The sequence below is a fragment of the Colius striatus genome, chromosome 15, assembly GCF_028858725.1.
Source record: "Colius striatus isolate bColStr4 chromosome 15, bColStr4.1.hap1, whole genome shotgun sequence".
NCBI lineage: Eukaryota > Metazoa > Chordata > Aves > Coliiformes > Coliidae > Colius > Colius striatus.
The window spans coordinates 9,983,754-10,007,398 of NC_084773.1; the positions used below are offsets into that span (position 1 = coordinate 9,983,754).

A 23,645-nucleotide genomic window follows, 5' to 3' on the forward strand; every position below is an offset into this window, starting at 1 on the left:
CTGTATGGGGATGTGTACCTCTGGTCTTAAGCTTCTGGAGCATCAGTAAACCAGCTCAGTAATGAGCAGAGCTTGTTGTGGAGTATGTTGGTGTTGGTGTACACATTCCTCTGGCAGAAGATCCTCCATCTGTCCAGTCAGTCTCAGGCAGTAGCTGAGAAGCTGCTGACTGAAGTATTGGATGGCTTGGCCTACACTTGGAAGGTAATCTCTAGGTCTGAAGAGCTGAAAGAGCAATCCAGCCCTCTCTGCTTTTTTGGGTGTTAGTCTGGTCCTTGGTCCCTTGTCTTGCCTCTGAAACTGGACTATGGAACAGAAAGGATGAAACTAGGGAATGGAGAAAAGCTTCCCACCAGGTGGCACTGGCCTGTCACCACTTCCCTTGGAAGCCTTGAGGTGCTCCCATTTAATTTTTGTCTTTGGGATACATCTTCCTTGGACTCTCATTTAATTTCCAGGTGTTGCCCTGACAAGTGGGATTTAAAAATAGTGTTTCTAGGAGTTAGTCATTACACTTGAGACTAATCCAGTGTACTAAATCATTTGTGCTGAATCTGGATTCTTGATGAGAGAGTCAGTGTGTCTGAACTCATTGCATAGACAGGCAAGTTTGAAACTGTTAAATGTTCTTGATGCAATTTGGGTTTAACTGGCATCGCAAGCTCCGGCTCGTTACAAGTGCACTGAGGGCTGAAAAACTAAACAAGCTCGTGCTTTGAGCCTTGTGGAACCAGTAAATGGTTCTGCCTCGGGTTTGTGACTGCAATCAGGCTGTAATCCTATTTTATCTTCCATTGCTATATATTTTCTCCCCCCAGGGTGAGCTTCCAGGGTGTCTTGCAGTTGGTGAGAAATACAAAGGAAGGGAGATGTACATCCTTACTTTAGCATTTCCTACAAGTTTTCTTCTCTGGAGGTACCTGCTTGGGAACAACTGCCTTCCTTGAGTAATTCCCCAGGTACTCTTGTGCTGCCTTGTGCTAGGAATTGATCCAAATCCCTCTGCAACTGCTGTTTTCCAGATTAGAGTCATAGAGTCAATCTATGACCTCCTAAACCTCTTGTCAGGTAGTTGTGGAGAGTGATCTTGTCTCCCCTCAACCACCTCCAGACTAAACACACCCATTCCCTCAGCTGTTCCCCATCAGCCCTGTACTCCAGACCCTTCCCCAGTTCTGGTGCCCATCTCTGGCCACACTCCAGCCCCTCAGTGTCCCTCTGGCAGTGAGGAGGCCCAACACTGAACACAGCACTCGAGCTGCGGCCACATCAGTGCTGACTACAGGGGGACAATCACTGCCCTGGTCCTGCTGCCACACTCTTTCTGATACAAGCCAGGATACTCTTGGTTACCTGCTGGCTCATGTTCAGCTGGCTGTTGACCAACACCCCCAGGTCCTTTCCAGCCCCTCTGCCCCAGCTTTTAGCATTGCCTGGGGTTGTTGTGGCCAAAGTGCAGAATCCAACACTTGACCTTGTTCAATCTTGTACAATTGGCCTAGGCCCATCCATCAGCCTGTTTCTCTGCAGAAGCAGATGTGGTTGTGTCTGTGAAAGCAGCAGCTGGCTGTGCTGAGTGCTGTGCTTCCAGCACTCGGGACAAATCACTCCCTCCCTCCTGACCAAGAGGCCACAGCCCTGCAGAGCAGGTGGCTCAGGCAGCCTCAGAGGTTATACTGTAGATGCTTTTATCCACATAGAAATCTGAGTATCTGGGCCAGGAGCTGTGCTCTGATGAGGCACTGGAGTGCTGTTGGATGCCTGCTAGCAGCTGGGAGTCGATGCTGAGCTGTGCCCAGGACATTGGCATCTCCTGGCTGTGGTTCCGATGGCACTCTGCCTTGTAGTGCCTGTGATGTTTGGGTGCTGTGGCAGCCTGTGCCTCCAGAAGCACACGGAGTGAGAGGCTGGCCAAAGCACTGCCCTGGTAAAACATCAGGAAGCCAAATGGGATCTGAAAGGTGAGGAGGAGAAAGCCCTTCAGGAGTGGAGAGCGCTGGTGCTCTCAGCCTCGGTAGGCGGCTTGGCATGTGTAGCCTGGAACTGGTGGTGTGTTTGGCTGCTGAATCCCTCAGTGCTGGAGGAAGGGAGCTCTGATCCTCTGGGCAGGTCTTTTGCTGGCTGAGCTGTAGGGTGTGTTTCTCTTCCTCTACCTGAGCAGCCAAGGGAAACCAAACGGAAGCGTGGAGCACAGCAGAAGTGTCATACCTCAGTGCTTTTCCCAAGCCTTGAACGTGTGGGATCTTTCCCTGGACCTCTCCTGTCTGCAGCTTCTGCTGCCCAGGGAAGGGCAGGGGCAGTGCCAGGGGAGGGAGCTGGAGCCATCCCTAGGACAGGGCAATTTCCCTGAAACTGGAGATGGCCTGGGTGACCTAGTAAAGCTGTTTCCTGGCTGCCTGGACAATGAGGGATTGTTCAGCGGGGCTCTTTGACCAGTCTGGTTTTCAATGGCTTAAGTGTTTTATTTAGCTACTTCACGTGGAAGGTCACTTGTGATCCCGTTAGACTGTGTTGATACATTTAGTCTGGTGTGTGAGCCTCTGCTCCCTCCCCTTCTGTACTGTGCTGCCTTATCCCCTCCTGGTAAAATTCCCTCTTTGAATCTCACACTCTCCACCCACCTCTAGGCAATCGCTTTTCCTCCCTGACACCTTGGCACTTTGTCTCTTGGCCAGGAGAGGGGAGGATTTTAAAGGAGGATCCTATGCATCATGGTGTGCACACTGTGAGGGCCTGCAGCGACATGGTGACGCCTGTCCAGCGCATCGGTGACTTTTGCCACCATACAGACCCCTTCTGAGTCCCTGAAGTCCCACAGTGAATCCAGGGAGCGCTTGCTAGGGACCTGTGCTGAGTGCTCTGGCTTCCCCTGGTCTCTAGCAGGAAAAGCTGTGGGTGCCCCTGCGTGGGGCTGTGCAGGGCAGAGGTACAGGGTGGGTCTGCTCCTGGAGCAAGCAGTCCCTTTGATATGTGAGCTGCCTGTTTGGGATTCAGGCGCTTGCCAAGCGAGGGGCCACAGCAGCCAATTGTCAGTAGTTGCCTCACCTGAACTAATTACCCACCCTGGAAAGTACAGTTGATACTAATCATAGGTGCTGAGCCAAGCCTGTCCTCGGGGAAGTGCGGAGCTGCGCAGAGGCTTTCACAGGAGAGGTTTGGAGCTGTGCCGCTCCTCGGTGCCAGAGAGCTCTTGGGAGGAGAGCCCACAGCCCTGCGGGCTGCCATGGCCATGGAGCAGAGGTGCCTCGTCCTTGCTGGAGCCCTTGGTGCAGGGACTGGCCGAGGCAGTGCTGTGGCTGTGACCAGGAGTCTTTTGCCCCCACCAGCCTCCGTCGGGTGCGGTTTGCTGAGGGCTGAGTTCCCTCAGTGATGAGAGGGGTGGTCCCTGGTGCTTCCCTGGCCTCCTGCTCTTCCCCTTCCCCTCCTGTGCTCCACTGGGACTGGGTGCAGCAGGGATAGGAGCAGGGAGCAGCAGTGTCTGTACCCATGTCTAGGGATCCCCTTCCCTCTTTGGAAGAGGAAACAGCTCGTCTAGAGCAACGCACAAAGGGCCCAGCCAAGCCTGACTGCCAGCTCCAGCCATCCCGGGCTGCTCTGAGGCACGAGGCTGAGTGGGGCACAGTGGCACGACTCGCCTTTGTCTCTGCTCTTTCTTCAGTGGTATGTCTGGAAGGGGTCGAGTCTGAGCCCTGAACACCCTCATTAAAAGCTGCTTTACCCCACACGCCATTCAAAGAGGATCAGTGCTTCTCACTTTGCCATGCAAGTCTCTTTCCAGCTCTTTTCCCCTTACGTGTTTAACTTTCTTGGGCCTCTGAGCTTTTTAGTGGGGCTGCCAGGCTGAGGTTTGGCTTTGCTGCCCATGGCTGGGGATGCCCAGAAAAGCCATCAGAAGCACGGTGCCTGGAGGAGGATCTGCCCAGGTTACTGGGAAAGGGAAATGGAGCTGCTAGTCCAGTGCTAGGCTGCTGGGGTGGCAGCCTATGGAGGTCCCAGCCCTGGTCTGTGAGAGCAGGAGGATTCTTTTTTGTACAGAAAGAGCTGTTGATAGGAGTAATGCCTGTGCTGGATCACCTGGGAAGCGCTCTGGAGACACAGCTCGTGCTTGGTGTCCCATTGTCTGTCACTGAGCCTCCACCACGCTCTGGAATTATTTAAGGGTCCATAGGCTGCCTCAGTGTGAGAACTGCATAGCACAGCCAGCACGGGGGAGCTGCACTGACTACCACATGACCCAATTTGAGTGAGGCTAATTTTGCAATTAAGATACTGAACTGGGAGCCTGACTATGAGTGCTCTTCCTCCTTTGCCCAAGAGCCTGCAGCACAATGTTGAGCAGCTAGCTTGAGTGCTGTGGCTGTGGGTACTGCCCTCAGTGCATTACACATGGAGCTTCTCCGTGCTCAAATGCACAAAGTGCTTTGTAAAGCAGCCCCGGTGCTCTGCACTGTGTTCTGCTTTCATTCAGATAGCAACTTGGATAACACTGTGAAGGGAACGTGCTGCTTATCTTTCGTTTGTTATATTTAGGGAAGAGGGAGCTGACTCTTCTGGGCAGGATTTTTTCATCCTTACTTCAGTGTTTAATGTAGGGAGTTGAAGTTGTGGTGGTTTAAGGTCTGGCAGTTGATGCATTTCCGCTTCAGAGAGCTGTGTTCTGAGTCTCTCGGGGTGCAGGGTACGGCTGAGATTCATCTATACCAAACTCATACCCTCTCCATTCAGACCACAGGGTGCTCAAGCCGTGCCCAGAGTGATACACAAGCAGACTTGGTGCAACTGAGAAGAGGGGAAGGATGGCATTTCCAGGGAGGCAGTGTGCAGCAGGGATGAGTTACTGTGAGCAGTAATTGCCCACGGCCACAGTGAGTGGGGTTGGGGCCTGTCCTGGGAGGCTTGGTAGGAGCTAGAGCAGGCAGCAGAGCCTGGGAGCAGGCAGTGTGTGCATGGTGACCCTGCCTCACCTCACCTGGCAGGGGGAGTGCCCAGGCACGCCGAGGGGCTTCCAGGAGGACGGGGCAGCGGGTGAGCATGCTTGAGCTGGGCATCTGGGCTCCACGTGGCTGTTCTGCCTTCCCCCCAACCCAGCTGCTGCGAAGCTGGAGGTCCCGCCGCTCTCCACCATGGCTCTCCAGCTTCCCTGCTTTGTTTACAGCTGTTCCAGATGTGCAGGACTTGGCAGGAGCCCCTATGACATGGGAACACAAGTATCTCCTGTTCCGGCCTCGCACGCGCGGCGGTGACTCACAGGTGACCCTGTCCCGGCTTTGAGGAGGATGGAGAGAGCCGTGAGGGCCTCACGGGCCCAGGCTGGTGGCTTGGGACACTGGAGGTTGGGCAGAGGCAGGATCCTGTGCTCCTCCCCCCTTGATGGCAGCAAGCAGGGGTGCAGAGGGGCCGAAGACATGTTTTGTGCAAGGAGCTGTTGACATTCCCCTGGGGCTGTGCTGCGTGAGTGTGGAGCGTACCCCATCCTCTGCAGGCTCTTCCTTCCCCAGGCTGGGAGCCCTGTGCCCGCTGCCTCTGCAGGGGCCTGGCAGGAGAGGTACGTGTCCACCCGCCGCGGGCCATGCGCTGACGCAGCCGTCCCGCTCGCTGGGGATGTGAAGTCATCCGGGGGGGGCTGGGAGGAGTTCCCATGGTGACAGACAGCGATTCACCCGACGGGGCAGGGCGGGTGCTTCGTCCTTTCTATTCTTTTCTTCTGGAGTCGGGCACCCAGCCAAGGAACTGAAGGAGCAGTGGCACAGCCTGGCGGGGGAGAGGACAAGTCTGGTCTCGTGAACTGCACAAATCCCTCCAGAGCACAGTCCTGCACAGTCCCCCCCGCACCCTGCCTGCTGCCTCACAGGTGGGGGTGCTCCCAGCCCCTCCTGCAACCAGCGGCCCCTGGGTTCTGGCCCCTTGCCCCTCGAGCATCCCAATGACCAAACCTCTGTCCTCCTTCCCGTGGACCACAGGTGGCTGCTACATAAAACACACAGGACAGCATCCTGCAGCTGCTGGGACTACAGTGCTGTTTTCTGGCACTGTCCCTGGTAGGGAAAGGCACAATGGCATCCAGCAGCTGAAGGAACCTGTGCCCTTCACAAGCTTTTACCAAAACCCAAGACAAAAGGCCCTTTCCTGGAGATTGCAGTGGAAAAGGACTTTGGGGGTGTTCATCAACAGGAGCTGAACATGTTCTGGGCCCCTCGCTATAGGAAAGACACCAAGGGACTGGGGTGCGGCCAGAGATGGGCACCAGAGCTGGGGAAGGGGCTGGAGCACAGGGCTGATGGGGAACAGCTGAGGGAGCTGGGGGTGTTTAGTCTGGAGAAAAGGAGGCTGAGGGCAGACATGATCACTCTCTACAACTCCCTCACAGAAGGCTGTAATGAGGTGGGGGTCAGTCTCTTCTCCCAAGTGATAAAGAATGGGATAAGAGGAAATGGCCTCAAGTTGTATCAGAGGAGGCTTAGATTGGGAATGAGGAAAAATCTTCTTAACTGAGAGGGGTGTCAGGCTGCCCAGGGAGGTGGGGGAGTCCCCAGCCCTGGAGTTATTGCAAAGCCGTGGAGCTGAGGTGCTGAGAGCCAGTGGTGGGCTGGGCAGTGTGAGGGGAGGGGTTGGACTTGATGACCTTAAAGGTCTTTTCCAATGGAAATGATTTTATGATTCTAACCTTTTCCCTGGCTGTGCCTTGCTTTGAGCTGCATGTGCTGTCCCTGGGGAGACACACACCAGTGAGACTCAGGGCCACCCCACACGGCCTCTGCTCTCCGGTGTGGGCGATGCTCCAGCAGCCCCCTTGCGCAAGGAGCAGCTGAGCCCCAGGAAGAACAGGACGGGGGCTCTTCCATGAGCTCTGCCAGAAATGTATATGGAGCCGCAGGTAGTTTTTCGGGGGTGTTGGTGCAGATTGTGAAACACTTGAATAAAGGCACAGAGGAAGCATTGAGCAACCACTTTGTCATCTCAGATGGAAAAGCAGAGAAGCCAGAGCAGGATAGACTGAAAAGGGAGCAAGAGGCAGAGTTTCTGTGGTGCAGGGCCTGGGGAGAGCTGGATTTGGAGAGCTGGGGTGAGCAAATCACCCCTTTACAGCTCCTGAGTGGGTCCTTCTTGCCAGGGGCACATGAGCGCAGGCACGCACATGGTTCTGCCCGTGCCTCAGCAGCAGAAGGGTTTGTGCCCGGCCACTAGTGACTGCATATTTCTAACTTTTGGGAAGCCAGGGACAGTCCATGGTGAGCCTCAGTGCAGCAGAAGGGTCCCAGGACGGTGGTCTGGCATGTCCTCCCTCTGGGGCTGGGGTAGGGGCCCCCGAGGGTTGTCTCCTCGGACTCACAGCTATTCCTCTTGGCAACGTTCCTCCCCTGGGAATACAGCTGTCCTGAGCTGCTGCAGCCTGGGAGGCATCTGCCGTTGCTGTTGGAGGGAGGAACAAACACTCCGGGCCCCATCAAGCTGTGTGAACCCCCTGCGAGGAGCAGCTTGTTGCAGCGCGGCTGGCAGCATCCTGGGAATGGTTCCAGCTTCCCAGGCCTGCGTGCTGCCCGCCTGCCCTTCCTCCTGCCCGCCTGCCCTTCCTCCTGCCCGCCTGCCCTTCCTCCTGCCCGCCCGGTGAGTGGCTGCTGTGTGCCCCTGCCACTGCACTGCTCCCCGTGACACCCCTGCCACACTGCTGCCCACTCTCGCACAGGACTCCAGGGTCTGTGAGGGTTCCCAAGGCTGGGTTAGCCCACAGCTGGCTTTGTGGCCATGGGTGCCATGCTAGGAGCCAGGCAGCTGCTGTTTCCCAGCCCTGGGAGGAGGAAAAGCTCGGTGTCAGGCAGCGGCTCTGGGATGGGGCAGGCAGTGCTTTGTGGTGTTCGTCTCTCTTTGATGGCATGTGGAGATGCTGCAGGGTTTGGAAACTGCTGGGCAATTTGCCCCCATGTATGTCAAGGGCTGCTGTGCTGCCGGGAGGCACCACGCTCTGCTCCCTGGATCCGTCTGGTTTGCAGCAGAGAGCAGTGGTATCATGCTGCCTGCAGTGCTGGTGCCTGTTCCTGGTAAAACAACCTCCTTGCCTTCCCTGGGGCCATAGGGAAGCCCCAGTGACCTGGCCTTCCCCCAGTGACCTGGCCCTGCCCCAAACTGCTCTCCCAGGGGACATTGCAGGAATGCCACCTTTCACCCCTGCATCCTACTGCCTGGCCCGAGGCCCTGCGCTGCCGATGGCCCCTGCTCCCGGGAGGCCCCACGGCTGCTGGGGCTGGGGCAGGCAGGCTGGGGTGGGCAGGGGGCTGGGGCAGGCAGGCTGCGGTGGGCAGGGGGCTGGGGCAGGCAGGCTGGGGTGGGCAGGGGGGCTGCTCCTCCCCGGCGGGTGCAGGCGCCCGGCGCAGACGGCACACACTGGCTCAGCCGCCCGACGTGTCGAGTCACGCTCTGTGCCGCGGGCCTGGCCCACACATGCCCTGAGCGCGCGTGCCGCGGGCTGCTGGCTCTCCCTCTTCTCCTTCCTGCAGGCATCTGGGGAGAAAATGCTCCCTCTGCTCTGCCAGCCCCTACTCTCACACTGCCATGGGTTCCTGGGTCCCCCTCCGTGCACCCTGAGCCCCAGCTGTGCCCTGGGTGCTGCCTGCGTACCCCACAGCCAGGGCTGGGCTTAATCGGGAGTGCCTTAACCCACCGTGCCCCGAGGCAGGGAATTTGTCCGTCCCTAGGAAGAGGCAGGAGTTTCCCTCTGTGACAGCCTATGCTGGGCTGGCTGGGGTGTCTCTAGGGCATGCGCGCTGCAGGAGCAGCCCTGGGCCCACGTACAGGTGCTGGGGGAGCTTTGTTGCACCTAAAGTCAACATTTCCACTCTCTCCATGAGGAGTGGGCCAGGTTTATTTTGCAGAGCATGGTCCCTGCTGCAAGTGGGGGCCACATGGCCAGGAGCAGCTGAGAAGCCTGTGGGACAGCCAGGCTGCTGGGTGGTAAGATGCACCAGTCCCTCCCTGAGCCCTGTCTGTGTGGACAGCAGGGCCTGGCCACAGTCCAGCACTGCTGCGTGAGATGCTGGTGTGCGGCCACACCGGCAGCAGCCTCCAGACACAATAGTTTATGGCCAGCAAAACTCTCCCATCCTTCCACAGCAGCTGTGTGGAGAGCCAGGGCACGTGCCTGTCCCAAGGGGAGCCTTGGCCTGGGAGCGCAGTGGGCTCAGCCTGACCCCAAGCCTGGCTGCAGCAGAACCATTTGCCTCCATCCTCCTTCACCCACCACCAGGCCCTCCTATCTGATGCTCCTGCACCCTCTGTGGTCCCTGCAGCCAGGAGGCCCCTCACTTTGGGCATCCCCAGAGGTGCTGGGCAGAGAGGGCAACTCATCAGTCAGGGATACTTTGCTTCCTTTTCCTGCAGGGATGTGGCTTTGAGCAGCAGCAGGATAGGGGGTGCTGCAAGGTATCCCCTCTGGCACCAGAGCTGGGGGTCTGCTGTCCCCCTTGTGAAGTGCAGCTGAGGTGCTGGCACAGCCATCTGCCCCCCAGGCCCCTTGGGGAAGGTCAGCAGGAGGTAAGGGGTGACCACTTCCCCACTCTGGCTCATTTTGTGGCCCCTAGGCTTACCGTGGAGCCCTGTGAGATGGCAACACAGGGATCCCTGAGGCTATGCTGTGAGCATGATACTGGCCCCCTGGCAATCACCCCGAGCTGGCTGCTGATGGTGGGGGGTCCCTGGGCCCCTCTCCTGGGATGCCAGGGCAGGGGGGTGGGTGCTGCTATGGGGAGCTGGCTGTGGCTGGTGCTGAGAGACATTCCTGGAGCGTGTCCTAACCAGCCCCTGCGTCAGGCAAGGTTCCCCCTCAGCCCTGGCCAGCTCCTCCTCCCCTGCCCTGCCTCAGCCCAGCCCCTGCTGCTCCCCTCTGCCTGGAAGCCCCCAAATTTAAGAGGGCCTAGAGAGGGAGCAGCTCCATGCTGGGGATGCCCACACCATGCTGGAGCCGGCAGCGCTGCCACATTACTGTGTGGCTGGGAAACTAACATCCTCTAGGGCTCTGCTGAAGCCCAGCCCGTGTGGATCAGCACTGAAGACAGTGACTGTGGAGGGTGCAGAGGATGGGAAGTGCAGAGAATGGATGTGCAGAGGATGGAGAGTGCAGAGGATGGGGAATGGAACCCAGAGCCCTGCAGTGGGCTCACCAGGCTGTGGCTCAATGGCCATGTGACTCATCTTTCCTGCCACTCAACACAGAGCTGAATCCTCACCTGTGGCTGAAGAAACACGATTTTCTTCATTTGCTGCTAAAGCAGCCATGAGGAGAGGCTAGGAGAGGCTGAGCCCTGATGCTTCCAACGTGCCCACTCCCAAACCAGGGCAGCTCCCATCTCTGGGAGTGGGGAAGCTGGTGCTTCCCCCTGCAGGGACCAGGGCCAGTGGGACCTGGAGAGATGTTTTGTGGCTTCTTGTGACTCGAGACTTATGGGGCAGCAGAGGCTGTGACATGGGGGGAGCGTGGCCAGCTGGTGAGTGGCATCTGGGGGGCATGTCGAGGGCAGGTATGGGTGAGGGGCTGGGCTTAGGGTCAGCCCTGCAAGCTTTGGTTAACAGCAGTGGAGACAAGTCAGCGTGGCTTGGGGCCAGGCCAGGCAGGAGATGGGGAAGCCCAAGCTGGGGCTGTGGCAGTAAGGCCGGGTGTCCTGGCCGTCCGCCTGCCAGCCTTGGGCAAGGGCCAAGAGCTCTGGGGCTGTTGCGGAGGGGCTGGCGTGCAGCGGCTGGGGCGGCTGCCTGACTCACTCACACCTGGTGCTCTCCCTGCGCAGAGGCAGCACCAGCCCGCGCCCCGGGCCGCAGATTCCTTCCCCGGCACTGGTATGCACAGAGGAGCTGGGGAAGGCGGCAGAGGAGCTGCTCTGGTTTTGGGGACCCAGCACCCCTGTATGCCTTCCTCCTGTGCCAATGCAAGAGGGCTGCTGCTGGAAAGGTGGTCAAGATGCTGCCGGGCTGCCTACAGCGAAGCAGGGTTTGGGGACCACCCCACACCCACCACGTTCCTGGGTGCCAGGCAACGGGCAGAACCTCCAGCACGGCTGCAAAGCATCTCTGCCCCAGAGCCTCTGCCTGCGGTGCTCGCTGGGCACTGCCTGCTCCGGCACTGCCCCTGTTAGCCAGGGCAACCCCTGGCCACTCGTGCCCTGGGGCTGCTCCGCCAGCTCTGGGCCTAGGGCCAGCCCTTGGCAGACCTCTCTGCTCTCTGTTTAACGAAGCCCCTTGTCTAATTGGGACAGGCCACCCTGCCTTCATTAACTGGCTCTGGTGGGAGGAGGGTTTGGGGATGGTCCTGACCTGGGGACGCTGCACCCATGGCTGGGCCCATAGGGCTGGGGCAGGCAGGCAGGAATCCATGACCATAGTGAATGTTGGAGCTGGTTGGCCAGGTTTGGGGGCCGGGGCTGGGGCCTAACGAGAATAAGGTTAATGAAGAGGAAGGGATGCGCTGCTTGCTGTGCCTTTAAGAAGAGCGGGGGCATCACCGCTCCTCCCCTGCCTGGGAACAGTGTGTGCCTGGGAAAGTTGCCTGCAGCGGGCCCTGGAGCATCTCTACTTGGTGGCAGGTGGCCCTGCCCCAGGCCCCCAGCTGTGAAGTGGCCCTGGGCCCCAGGGACCCCCACTGTTGCTGCCATTGCTGCCCAAAGGAAGATGGCCCTGGACCTGCTTGCTGCCCAACCAGGAGCTGGAGGAGAGCCCCTGGGCCACCAGCCGGGAGAGTGCAGGTATGTGAGGTGCGGGGGGCAAGGGCAGGTGGGGTGACCATGGGGCAGAGGGAGGTGGCATGGGGCACATGGCGGGCCCATGAGCCACAGGCAGGCCCAGGTGAGCACAGGAACCAGTGGGGAGGATGAGGTACAGCGTGGTGTGTGCCCCAAGGAGCAGTGTGGTTCCATGGGGTGCCCTGGGGATGAGGGGCACCCTGAAGGTCTGCGGTGCAGCCTGGGCTGAGGAGCCCCAGAGGACAGTCTTGCCAGATGCTGGGCGTGCAGGGAAGGAAGCCAGGGCAGCACAGGTTCCCTGTTCACCTTGCTGAGCATCCTTTCCCTTTCACCTCCTCCCACCAATCACAGTCACGCTGCCAACGACTTTGCAGTATGTTTCTCCAGCTCTGGGGTTGGTCTTGGCCACCCATCTGCTTGTGTGGCTGCTGGGAGATGGTGTCTGGAGCAGGGGGCGAGAATGTCCCACAGCTGTCTCCAGGGCAGTCCCATGGGTGCTAAGGGCCCCCTTCATGAGCACAACGAGCTGTGGGTGCAGGAAAGGCCCCGGCCAAAGTCCCGCCATCCTGCAGCCCCGTGGGATCTGCACTGGTATGGGGAGCAGCCCTTCTGCACCACCCTCATCCTTCCCAGGGCGAGTGCTCAGAGCCAGGCTCTCACCCAGCGTGAGCCAGGAGCTCTGGTCTCAGTGGCAGCTCCGTCTCGCTCTGCTCAGCGCCAGGCAGTGCCCCGAGGTCCCTGCAGACACACACAGCCCCCCGAGCTGGATGGAGACGTGCGGCCAGCTCCCGGCTGGCAGCTCCCTTAGCCGCTCGCCGCCCTCCTGGCACTCGGAGGATGGCGATGCCGGGATGGAGGGGAAGCTGCCTTGAGCCCGCTGAGCCCCGAGCCGAAGTCCCCGTGGTAAGCCCAGCAGCAAATCCCCTGCTGCGACCGGCGGGGGAGCCAGGGGCGGCACTTTGCGCGGTGAACAGCACGAAAAGCCGCTTTTCTGTCCGCCGGAGAGCGGGTGGGAAAAACTCTTCACGGGGGCCGGGCTGCGAGGGGACCGCGGCGCTCCCGCTTCCACCCCCGCCCCGCCCCGGCACCGCGCTCCGGGCCGCCCTCCATAAAGGGGCGGGAGCGCCGGGGCCGCTCCGCGCCGGCACCGCCTGCGCCTGGAGCCGCTCTGCACGGCACGGCTCGGCTCGGTTCTGCTCGGGACGGAGTCTCGGTGCAGCCCCGCGGGGCCAGAGGGTGAGTGCCTGGGGCCAGGGCGCTGTCAAGGGGGTCTCGCTGCAGGCGCGAAGGCTGCGGGGCAGGACCGAGCCTCCCGCGCGGGCGCCCGTGGGGTCCCACTCGCTGTGTTCGCGCGGGCTGGGCTGTGCTCGGGCTGAGCCCCGGCGTGTCCGGCCCCGCGGTGCCGGGGCGGCTGCCCCCGCAGCCCCGTGCGTGGGAAGCGGCGAGGCGGCGGGCAAGGCTGGCCCACCCTGAAGCCTTTGCCACCTCGCCAGGTCCTCTCCGCTCTGGGGGACCCCGCTGCCCTGGAGCTTTTGCCACCCGTCCTGGATGGGTGGGATCCTGCAGGCGGGGTGCGGGGGGAGAGGGCAGGGTGCGGGGCGCAGGGCGGGCGGGAGGCAGCGGGAAGGGCTCGCGGAGGCAGAGCCCGCGCACAGCCCGTAGCCGGGGCGGGCAGCGGCGCCGGGCAGCGAGCGGAGAGGGTTGGAGCGGGGCCGGCGCGGGGCACACGCCGCCGTGCCCTCCCACACCGCGGGGCAGCCACCGGCGCCCGCCCGCCCGGGCGCTGGCCAGCTGCTGCCCGCCCGCTGCGCGCCGGCGAGCCGCCGCAGCCAGCCGCTCCTCTGGTGCCGGGGACGTGTGCGGCACTGTGGCCGGGCACAGCCAAAAGCCCCAAAGCAGGGGCTCTCCCTTGTGCCGCGGGGTGCCGGCAGCGGTGCCCAGGGTGGCATTGGCACCTTGCCCTCTCGAGGCTGCCGGGCTTCCTGGCACAGCACGGCACGGTGCTGGGACCTCCCAGGCCCTGCAACTCCATCACCGCAGTCCCCAGAGGCGTGGGGCTGGTGTGGGGCGCTGGCAGCAGCATCCTTGCCCACAGGCTCCCACGATGAGTGGCTGGCTCCTGCTCCTCGCCCTGCTGCACATGCTACTGGCCCCCCCGCCTGCCGCAGCGCAGAAGAGGAGCCAAGGTGGGTGCTGAGCGTTGGGTGCACGTGAGGATGTGGGTCGGGAGGGCCCCAGCAGCACAGTGCCCTGGTGCCAGGCCATGCCCTGAGCACTGTCACCACCCCGCAGCGGTGTGCCGGGACGTGCTGCAGGCCGACATCGCCTTCCTGGTGGACGGCTCCTCCAGCATTGGCAGGAACAACTTCCGTGCCATCCGCACCTTCATGGAGGAGCTGGTGGGGCCCTTTGTGCAGGCAGTGGGCGAGAAGGCCGTGCGCTTCGCCGTGGCACAGTACAGCGACGAGCCTCGGTGAGCCCTGCGGAGGGGGCACGCGGGGTGACAGGGCTGCAGGGCCGGGAGCTCACACGTCCCCCTGTGCCCCACAGGCTGGAGTTCACCTTCTCCCAGCACACTGATGGCACCAGCGTCCGAAGGGCCATCCAGCAGCTGACCTACAAGGGTGGTAACACACGGACCGGTGCCGGCTTCCGCTACGTCGCTGACAACTTCTTCGGCCCCACGCAGCTCCGGCCTGGGGTCCCCCAAGTATGTTCTGGGTAGGGACACCCATGAGGGGATGCAGGGGGTCTGCAAGTCCCAGGCTGGACCTTCACAGCTTTTGCTCTGCCCTACAGATCTGCATCCTCATCACAGATGGCAAGTCCCAGGATGATGCAGAGGGGCCGGCAGCGAAGCTGAAGAGCCAGGGCATCAAGATCTTTGCTGTCGGTGAGCGAGGCTTTGGCACTGGGCAAAGGAGGCTCCTGCTGGGCTCAGGGTCCTTGTCCTCATCCATTATCTCCACCTCTGCCAGGAGTCAAGAATGCCGACCGCAAGGAGCTGATACAAGTGGCCTCGATGCCCACTGATGCCTTCTTCTCCTACGTTGGTGACTTCAAGCTGCTGGGGACGCTGGTGCCACTGATGACACGCAGGGTGTGCACGAGTGTCGGGGGCACTTTGCACCTGCCGGGTATGGGCCCCGATCCTCCTCCCTGCGGGCTGTGGGTGCCAGTGGTGCCGAGTGCCAGGCCGTGCCCACCTTGTGTGCACCCTTAGCACTCATCCTCCCCAAAATGCTCTCCTGGCCATCACATCTTGCCAGGCACGTAGCTGTGCCACCCCAGTAAGCTCTTCCCCATCACCCTGTGCACGCTGGAGCCAGCAGCCCCTGTGCTCCCCTGCAGACGGGCCGAGCCACAGTGGCCCCTCCAACCTGGAGATCCTGGAGAGGGGCCTGGACCAGCTGCAGATCCGCTGGACAGCAGCCAGCGGCCCCGTCACCAGCTACCACGTGCAGTGGGTGCCGCTGACGGGGCTGGGGCAGCCGGTTGCGGCGGAGAGGCAGGAGGTGAGTGCTCACACGAGCCTGCCTGGAGCCCCCAGGGGCCCTGTGCATAGTGCGGGGGTGACGCTGTCCCTGCCCCTGCCCAGGTGAGCCTGGGCCCGCGGGAGACCAGCGCTGTGCTGCGGGGGCTGCGCATGGGGACAGAGTACCTGGTCACTGTCACCGCTCAGTACGCCAACAGCGGCGGGGAGTCGGTGTCCGGCCGAGCGCGCACTCGTGAGTGTCTGTGCCAGGGGGCTGCCGCAGGCAGGCGCTGGGTGCCTGCAGCACATGGGGCTGGGGGCTCATCCCTGGGTCCCCGTGCCCCCAGAGATCCGGGCTGGCTCCGTGCTGGATTTCCGTGTGGTGGAAACTGGACCAACCTTCCTGCGACTGGCCTGGCAGCCCGGCCCCGAGCCTCTCCAAGACTACAGCCTCAGCTATGTCATCCAAGGTGAGGGGAGGAAGGAATGGTGCTGCTTGGCTGCCCCTGGGCAGGGGGTGCGTGGTATGGTGCACGCATGGGGGGTGCAGGGTCGGGATGTGTGCTCGGGTGCCCATGATGGTGGAGACTCCACTGTGTGCCCGGAGCTGGAAGCACAGTCACGTGTGTGCCCCACGGTGTCTGTGCGTGGGGGGCAGGCGGCAGCCCCCGTCCCATCCAGGCGCCGGCCTGGAGCCGCACACCTGGCAGCCCCTCCCTGGCCCCGGGCGCTCCGGGGGTGCCCCTGCCCTGGCCGCCATCCCAGCCTCTCCCCACGTGCTCCCCACCCCTGGCACCGCCTGGCATCCCCGGGGCAGGGTGCCGGCCCACAGACACCCCTTCCCTGCCGGGCCTGGTGTGTGCTGTGCCCCCACGCCCACCCTCACCCCTCTGCCTCCCTTCCAGGAACAGCCCAGAGGGAGGAGAAGAGCCTGGGGGCCAGCGCACAGTCGGCCACACTGAGCAACCTGCGCCCTGACACCGAGTACGTGGTGACGCTGCGGCCCCGCCGCATGCAGCAGCCCGTCGTCCCTGCCACGCTCACCGCCCGGACACGTAAGCACTGCGCCCAGCCCTGGGTTCAGCCGGGGACAGGGCTGGCTTCCCAGCACAGGGTGGGTTCCCAGCACAGGGATGGCCCCCCCAGTGACTGGGCCCCATGGGGATGAGGGTGCCCAGCCCATTGCTACTGGGAGTGGCCAGGATGGGGATTGTAGAATCGCAGAATCGTTACGGTTGGGAAAGACTTTTAAGATCATCAAATCCAACCACTAACCTCATGCTGCCAGGCCCCTTGCTGAACTAAACCATATCCCTCAGCACCTCATCTCTGTGTGGTTTGAATATCTGCAGGGATGGAGACCCCACCACCTCCCTGGGCAGCCTGTCCCAAACTATAACTCCGCCCCTCCAGGTGGTGGTAGAGAGTGATCTCTACCTGTAGAGGGGGATGCGGGCAGGTGGAACTACAGGGCAGTGCTCTGAGCGCCCAGAGGTGCTCCTGGGGGAAGAAGCACTGTGTGCTCTCCCAGCTCCTTCGTGGCTGAATGGGACTGTTTCCACTGAAGCTTTCCCCATGTGATGAAGAATTGTCAATGAAGCAAATGCATGTTCCTTCTCTATAAACTCCAGCCCTCACTCCTGGTGAGGAAGGTTCAGCTTCCGCGGGGGCGGCGCGAAGCATCGCTGGGCAGGAGCAGCCCTGAGGCCCTGGGGCAACACCTTTACAAGCTTCAACTTTTGGCACACTGATTCTTTCAGCTGCCCCAGGCAGCCTTAACCTGCAGAAAGTATTTAAGGCATTAAGAGGAAGGCGTTTGAGCTTGGGTTTGCTGGAGCTGGGCTGCTTTGAAGGAGCCGCCCGGGCGCGGGCTGCCCTCAGTGACCTCAGCACAGTGCAGCATCCGTGAGAGGGGCATGGGGGCTTCCCTCTGCCCCAGGGCAGGCGGGTTTGCAGGCAAACGCACTTCCCGCTGCCCCCAGTCCCACTGTAGCGTGGGGAGCATGGGATGTGATGGGCACCTCTTGCCTGCAGGGCGCCTGATGGGCGTGCAGCACTTGACTGTCCACAACGTCTCAGCACAGAGCATGCTGCTGGCCTGGCAGCCTGTCGGCGGTGCCACTGGCTACCGGCTCTCCTGGGCAACTCTCACAGGTAGGTGGCCCTAGGGAGGAGGACAGGAGCGGAGTGGTGGCAGCCACTGCCTGGAACCCCTGAGGGACTGCTGGGCCGGCTCTCACAGGGCAGGACAGGCACAGGATGGACCTGGATGCCGGGCGGACGTCGCACGTGCTGGTGGGGCTGCAGCCCAACACCGACTACATGGCGACAGTGACCCCGCTCTTCGGGCAGCTGGAGGGGCCCACGGCCACCATACGACAGAGGACAGGTAGGTGATGGGAATAGCTAACGCCAACTTATTGCTGATCTCTGGTTCCAGCTCTGGTGTCATTGCCATCGGAGGGGGTGGGAACCAGCCCCCATAACCCCACACCATGGGGCTGCTCCCTGCCCTGCCCCTGCAGGGCCCAGGGACACCTCAAGGTGGTGGCCAGCAGCAGAGCAGCTCGGGGCAGCTGGCTCACAGGGTTCCTCCTGCAGGAGCAGGTGCAGAGCAGACGCTGCGGACCAACATTCTGGGCCCCACGTCCATCCAGGTGCTCTGGACCAGCGCCCGTGATGCCCGTGGCTACCGCCTGGAGTGGAAGAGAGCCACAGGTGGGCTTGGAGTGCTTGACTGCCCCCATAGATGCCCCCTCCCCAATGCCAGCAGCTGGCAATCATCCTCCCCTCAGGTCCCGAGCCCCCCAGGACGGTGTCACTGCCCAGCAGCACCAACACCTACCAGCTGACGGGGCTGCAGCCGGGCACCGAGTACCGCATCACCCTCTACACGCTCTACGATGGTGGGGAGGTGGCCACCCCCGTCACCACCTTCCAGACAGGTAGGTGAGCACCGTGGATGCCCTGGGTTGACCCCAACCCTCCCAAGCCTTTGAGATGGAGAGATATCCCACGTGGCATTGCTCAACCCCGAGACCTCTTTAGCCATGAGACCCCTCGTTCACGGCCCGAGATGAGCATGGGGCTGTGCTGTCTGGGCTGTGCTGCTTCAGCTGTGCCTCACCACATCCCCTTGCAGGTGTGGAGGCTCCTGTGGGCACTGTGTCAGACCTGCAGCTGGTTGAGGAGTCGGGCAGGCGTGTACAGCTGGGCTGGACCGGCGTCCCTGGTGCCACTGAGTACAAAGTGGTGGTGCGCAACAACCAGGGTGAGTCTGCAGGCAGGGACAGGGATGTGGGCAGCACTCGTGGCCCCCAGCCCACACTGAGCGTCTGCGGGTCTGCGGCAGATGGCACAGAGAGGACGAGGCGTGTGGCTGGCAGCGAAACGAGGCTGGAGCTGAGCGACCTCCGGGAAGGCATCACCTACCTGGTGCGTGTCTCGGCGCTCGTGGGCACACGGGAGGGCAGCGCTGCCACAATCACCGTCCGCCTCAGTAAGTCCACAGTGGGGTTTGGCACCCAAAGCCCCGGTACTCTGTTTCCCTCCCCTCCTTGGCGTGCATTTTTCCTCTCTGCCCCTGGAAGCCCTCGGGGTGCTGGGGTGGCCGTGGGCCCCTCTGGGCACCCCATGGTGATGCCGTGGTGCCGTGGGGCGGTGCAGAGTACCCGTTGGTGGGCAGCGTCTCAGAGCTGCGGGTGACGGAGGCCAGTCCCAGCCAGCTGCGGGTCACCTGGCAAGGGCTGCCAGGCGCCGGGGGCTACCGGCTGACGTGGCGCGGCAGCGACGGTGAGTGTGTGCACTGCGGGATGCTGCCGTGGCAGTGCCAGAGCCCTTCCCAGCCCAGCTGTGTCTCCCAGGTCTGGAGCAATCTCGTTTCCTCCCCGCTGACCCCACCACCTTCACCATCGAGGGGCTGCGTGCCGGCATCATCTATACGGTTGGTGTCTCGGCTGTCGTGGATGGCCGCGAGGGCAGCCCTGTCACCGCCACGGGACGGATAGGTGAGGTGTCCCCTCGCCCAGCTGCGCTGCCAAGAGTTTCTCGCTGCCAGCCCAGCTGACTGTGGCCCTCTGGGTATCGCAGCACCCAAGCAGGTGGGGACGGTGTCCCGGCTGGAGGTACAGGCGTCCAGGAGCAACGTCGCCCGCGTCACCTGGGTTGGCGTGCCGGGAGCCACCGCCTACCGCGTGGTGTGGAGCCGCAGGGATGGTAGCGTGGGACGGGGGTGGGGATGGGCTGCGAGGGCAGCGGGCAGGGCCGCTGATGCTGTGGTCTTTGGCAGGGGGGTCGGAGAGCAGCCAGCAGGTTCCTGGCCATGTTAGCTCCTTCAACATCCCTGACCTGGAGGGAGGTGTCTCCTACACTGTGAAGGTGACGGCGCTCATCGGCAACCGGGAGGGCAACCCCGTCTCCATTGTCGTCACCACCCGTGAGTGCTGGGATGGGGGGCAGCACCCCGGGCTGGCACCAGGCACCCCTGCCCTTCACACCTGCCCCTCTCCCCACAGCGGAGGCAGCCCCGCTGCCCCCCGTCAGCAACTTCCAGGTGACGGAGGCCTCGGAGCACCGCCTGCGCCTGGCCTGGGTCCCGGCAGCCGGCAGTGCCGAGTACCGCCTGGTCTGGCGCCTTGCTGAGGGTGAGCATGGCTGGATGCCCCCCCTGCATCCCCACTGCCCTCCACAACCCTGCCAGCCCCCACACTGCACCCTCTCACCACTCCCTCCCCCTGGGCAGGGGGACCCCAGCGCAGCCAGCAGCTCCCGGCCACCGCCAGCTCCTATGACTTGGGGGGGCTGGAGCCAGGCCGACGCTACCACATCAGCATCACCAGCCTGGCCAGCGGCAGGGAGAGCGCACCAGCCACTGTCACTGCCATCACTGGTGAGGGACTGCATGGGGCCAGGGCAGCACTGGCCCCCCGGCAGGGGGATGGAGCCCAGAGGGGTTCTCAGAGACTTGAACTGGGGAGGGTGATGGGTGGGAGTTGGGAGCAGGATGGAGGCTGCCCTGTGGGGCTGGGACACCTTTTCCTCGTCCTCAGCAGCTACCCCAGGCCACATAACCAGCCTGCAGGTGACGGAGGTGCGGAGAGACTCGGTGACACTCTCCTGGGCTCCTGTGCCTGGTGCCTCTGGCTACATCCTCTCCTGGAGCCCCCCCGCAGGTGAGGCTGGTGGGTGGCCCTGGGACAGAGGAAGCAACCCCATGGGAGCTTGCCTATGGCCCTGACTCTGTCCTCGTGGTGGCAGCCGGTGGCGAGGCGAGGCGGACCCTGCCTGGCACTGCCAGCTCCCAGCAGGTACCCGGGCTGCGCCTGGGCCAGCGCTACACCTTCACCCTCCGCCCTCTCCTGGGGAGCGCGCCGGGCGCAGAGACCTCCGTCAGCGAGCGCACGGGTATGGAGGGGGCACTCAGGGACAAGCTGGGCTTGTGTCTGCTCCCACCTGCTTCACGCCTGTCCTGCCCCTAGTCTGCAGGGGTGCCCGCGGTGACATCGTCTTCCTGGTACATGGCACCCGTGACAGCTCTTCAGGTGCCGACACAGTCCGCGCCCTCCTCTCCAACACCGTGTCTGCCCTGGGGCGTCTGGGCCCTGAGGGCACCCAGGTAGGGGCTGCCATGGTGGAGGGGAGACCTTGGGGGATAGAGCGGGCAGAGGTGCCCACTGCTCCCCTGTGACCTGGCAGGTGGCTCTGGCCACGTACAGCTACCGCAGCCTGCCCTGGCTGCTCCTGAACCGCTCCAGCGAGCTGCCCGCCGTGCTGGAGCAGATCCGCACCATGCGCTACGAGGAGCCCAGCGGCAATGCCATCGGTGAGGGGCGGCACCGGGAGCTGGGGCAGCGGCTGATGGGTTCCTGCTGACTGCCTGTTCCTCCTTCTCCCTCCCCAGGAGCAGCCATCACCTTCGCCAGGACGTACCTGCTGAGCCCCGGTGCGGGCCGTCGGCCCGGAGTGCCGGCAGTGCTGGTGGTCCTGGCCGACGGCCCCTCTGCGGACGATGCCATTGCTGCGGCCAGGGACGTCAAGGCTGGGGGTGAGGATGGATGGGGTCCCAGCAGGGTGTGTGGGGAGTTCTGTGGGGTGCTGAGGGTGCTCTTGGCTCAGGGGTCCGGGTGCTGGCGGTGGGCTTGGAGGGGGCGGACCAGGAGCAGCTCCGGCGCATGGTCACTGGTGAGGATCCACGGTACATCTACCGCGGTGGCACCGTGTCAGAGCTGGAGGAGGAGCTCACTGACGACCTCTGCACCATCATCTCTACCAGGGTAAGGGCCAGGGGGCTCCAGGGGGTGTGCAGGGGGAGAAGCCCTGTGGAGGCCAGGGACTTCTCCTACCCTTGGGTTCATGTGAGGTTCTCTTGCCTTGCCAGCCGGAGACAGAGCCAAAGCCCTGCACTGTGCAGTGCCCCAGGGTGAGCATCCCCATGCCATGCTATGCAGCATCATGCCACTGTGCCACAGGCATCAGATGGATCAGAGACACCCTGGTTTTGCCAGTGGTGTAGCAGAGAGCCGAGCATGGGGGTACAGCCCCTAAGCTTTTTCCTCTGTCTCCTTGCAGGGTGAGAAGGGAGACCGTGGCGAGGCAGTGAGTGCTTTGGCATCTTCTCCCTTGGGCTAGTGGCTCTGGTAGGGTCTGCGTCCCCCAAACCATGCTGATGCCAGCCCACAGGGGATGTTCAGAGCTGGCTTTGTCTCCACAGGGACCTCAAGGACGTGTAGGGCCACCAGGCCCTCCTGGCGAGCCGGTAATACCCTTATAGGGGGAGATGGGGGGCAGCTCCCTGCCAGGGGACAGCAACATGGGCCCTCCATCCCCTTGTCCCCTTGTCCTGCCGGCAGGTCGGTGTGGGGCAGGGACCTGTCCAGCCCTGGCCGCAGCGGCTGCCAGGGAGCATTCCTTATCCACCACCCACCACCCAGCCCATCCTCTCTGCTGTCCCTCCAGGGCCGCCACGGGCTGCCTGGCCCTCCAGGACCCCAAGGGCCGCGGGGTCTGCCGGGAGAGAGGATCGAGCAGCCAGGCAAGAAGGGGGACAGAGTAAGTACCCCTGACCCTCTCCCCCAGGCACCCCAGCATCCCTGGGCACAGTGGCCTGGGCCCACAGGGCCTCTCTCTGCACGTTGTCTCTCTTTTCTCGTCCTCCTGGTCTCCCAGGATGGAGAGGGGGGTCCTCTTGTTGAGCCCTGGTCCAGCCACACACCCCAGCTCAGCACAGAGGGGAAAGGTGCTGCCATGGGGCTGTTTTGGGCTCCCAGTGCTGGGACTAGCATCAGAGAGGTCTGGCAGTGCCAGGATGCACCAGATGCTGGCACGCTGCTCCTCTCTTCTGCAGGGGTTCCCTGGAGCTGACGGGACACCGGGAAGCCCCGGCCGCCCCGGGAGCCCTGGATCACCCGGCCAGCCTGTGAGTGGGGGCGGCCCTTGGGTCTCCTGGAGCTGGCCTCTATCTACTGTTTCCCTGGGCCAAAGGGTCTCTGTAGCTGACAGGGTCACTGCTATCCCTTCTGTGTGTGTGTGTGTGTGTCCCAGGCCAAGTGTACTGTGAAGGGATTGTACATCCCTGCTTTGGCTGGAGCCCCCATCCCATCCCATCCCATCCCATCCCATCCCATCCCATCCCATCCCATCCCATCCCATCCCATCCCCTGTTCCCCTGGCTGGCAGCAAGGGCCATTCACCTCCTGAGCTATTGTTTTCCAGGGCATCCAGGGCATCCCTGGCCCCCGAGGGGATCCTGTGAGTATGGCACATCCCTTCCCCAGCCCTGAGTCACCCGAGCCCCCACCTCACTCTCGTCTCTCCTTCCCAGGGGCTGCGAGGGCCGATGGGGCTCTCTGGCCCGAAGGGGGAGAAGGGCGAGCCGGTAAGCAATGGGCACAGGGCTGCCCCGTGGGGACCCTGGGGGCACATCTCAACCCCTGGCATCACCTCATACTTGGTGTCTGGTTGACCCCAGGGTCTCCCATCTCCCTGCCAGACTCTTGGCCTTCTGGCACTGTGACTTCCTTGCACTGGGGACATAACAGGGAACATGGGGACACTGATTTTTCCTCCTCCTTCTCATCCAGGGAGAGCCCAGGGTGATTGTGGATGGAGAACAGGGCCTGCCAGGCCGGAAAGGGGAGCCAGGCACACCGGTGGGTATGGGGGTGCCAATGCCAAGGGATGTCTGCCAGCCCCCTCCCTGTGCCACAGCACTGGCTAACCCAGCATCTGTCCTCCAGGGCAGCCCTGGCCCCCCTGGCAACCCTGGCCCACAGGGACCGTTTGGGGATCCAGGCCCCCCCGGTCTGCTCGGACCCATGGGGCCACCAGGACCTCCAGGAGAGTTTGTGAAGGTACATCCCCCCAGGCTGCATGGGGACAGTGTGGATGGAGGGACAGCCCACAGCCTGAGGCTGCTGCCCTGAGCAGAGCTCCTGGTCCCGCTCATGGGCTGT

General features: G+C 62.6%; 1 protein-coding gene across 1 annotated transcript in view; it reads left to right on the forward strand.

Moving 5' to 3' along the window:
* Positions 1 to 13,824: 13,824 nt before the first annotated feature.
* Positions 13,825 to 23,645, forward strand: part of COL7A1 (collagen type VII alpha 1 chain) — a 28,609-nt gene continuing 18,788 nt past the window's right edge. The window contains exons 1-31 of the mRNA XM_062008669.1: positions 13,825 to 13,906; positions 14,013 to 14,193; positions 14,271 to 14,430; positions 14,520 to 14,613; positions 14,699 to 14,857; positions 15,072 to 15,235; positions 15,319 to 15,448; positions 17,230 to 17,349; positions 17,438 to 17,584; positions 17,797 to 17,913; positions 17,991 to 18,140; positions 18,338 to 18,466; positions 18,548 to 18,694; positions 18,862 to 18,987; positions 19,059 to 19,202; positions 19,285 to 19,410; positions 19,484 to 19,630; positions 19,710 to 19,838; positions 19,937 to 20,083; positions 20,244 to 20,366; positions 20,452 to 20,598; positions 20,673 to 20,809; positions 20,890 to 21,016; positions 21,095 to 21,238; positions 21,310 to 21,467; positions 21,578 to 21,613; positions 21,763 to 21,789; positions 21,905 to 21,949; positions 22,150 to 22,242; positions 23,015 to 23,068; positions 23,274 to 23,342. Of these exons, the coding sequence (XP_061864653.1) occupies positions 13,825 to 13,906; positions 14,013 to 14,193; positions 14,271 to 14,430; positions 14,520 to 14,613; positions 14,699 to 14,857; positions 15,072 to 15,235; positions 15,319 to 15,448; positions 17,230 to 17,349; positions 17,438 to 17,584; positions 17,797 to 17,913; positions 17,991 to 18,140; positions 18,338 to 18,466; positions 18,548 to 18,694; positions 18,862 to 18,987; positions 19,059 to 19,202; positions 19,285 to 19,410; positions 19,484 to 19,630; positions 19,710 to 19,838; positions 19,937 to 20,083; positions 20,244 to 20,366; positions 20,452 to 20,598; positions 20,673 to 20,809; positions 20,890 to 21,016; positions 21,095 to 21,238; positions 21,310 to 21,467; positions 21,578 to 21,613; positions 21,763 to 21,789; positions 21,905 to 21,949; positions 22,150 to 22,242; positions 23,015 to 23,068; positions 23,274 to 23,342 (3,759 nt within the window). The remainder of the gene's footprint in view (positions 13,907 to 14,012; positions 14,194 to 14,270; positions 14,431 to 14,519; positions 14,614 to 14,698; positions 14,858 to 15,071; positions 15,236 to 15,318; positions 15,449 to 17,229; positions 17,350 to 17,437; positions 17,585 to 17,796; positions 17,914 to 17,990; positions 18,141 to 18,337; positions 18,467 to 18,547; positions 18,695 to 18,861; positions 18,988 to 19,058; positions 19,203 to 19,284; positions 19,411 to 19,483; positions 19,631 to 19,709; positions 19,839 to 19,936; positions 20,084 to 20,243; positions 20,367 to 20,451; positions 20,599 to 20,672; positions 20,810 to 20,889; positions 21,017 to 21,094; positions 21,239 to 21,309; positions 21,468 to 21,577; positions 21,614 to 21,762; positions 21,790 to 21,904; positions 21,950 to 22,149; positions 22,243 to 23,014; positions 23,069 to 23,273; positions 23,343 to 23,645) is intronic.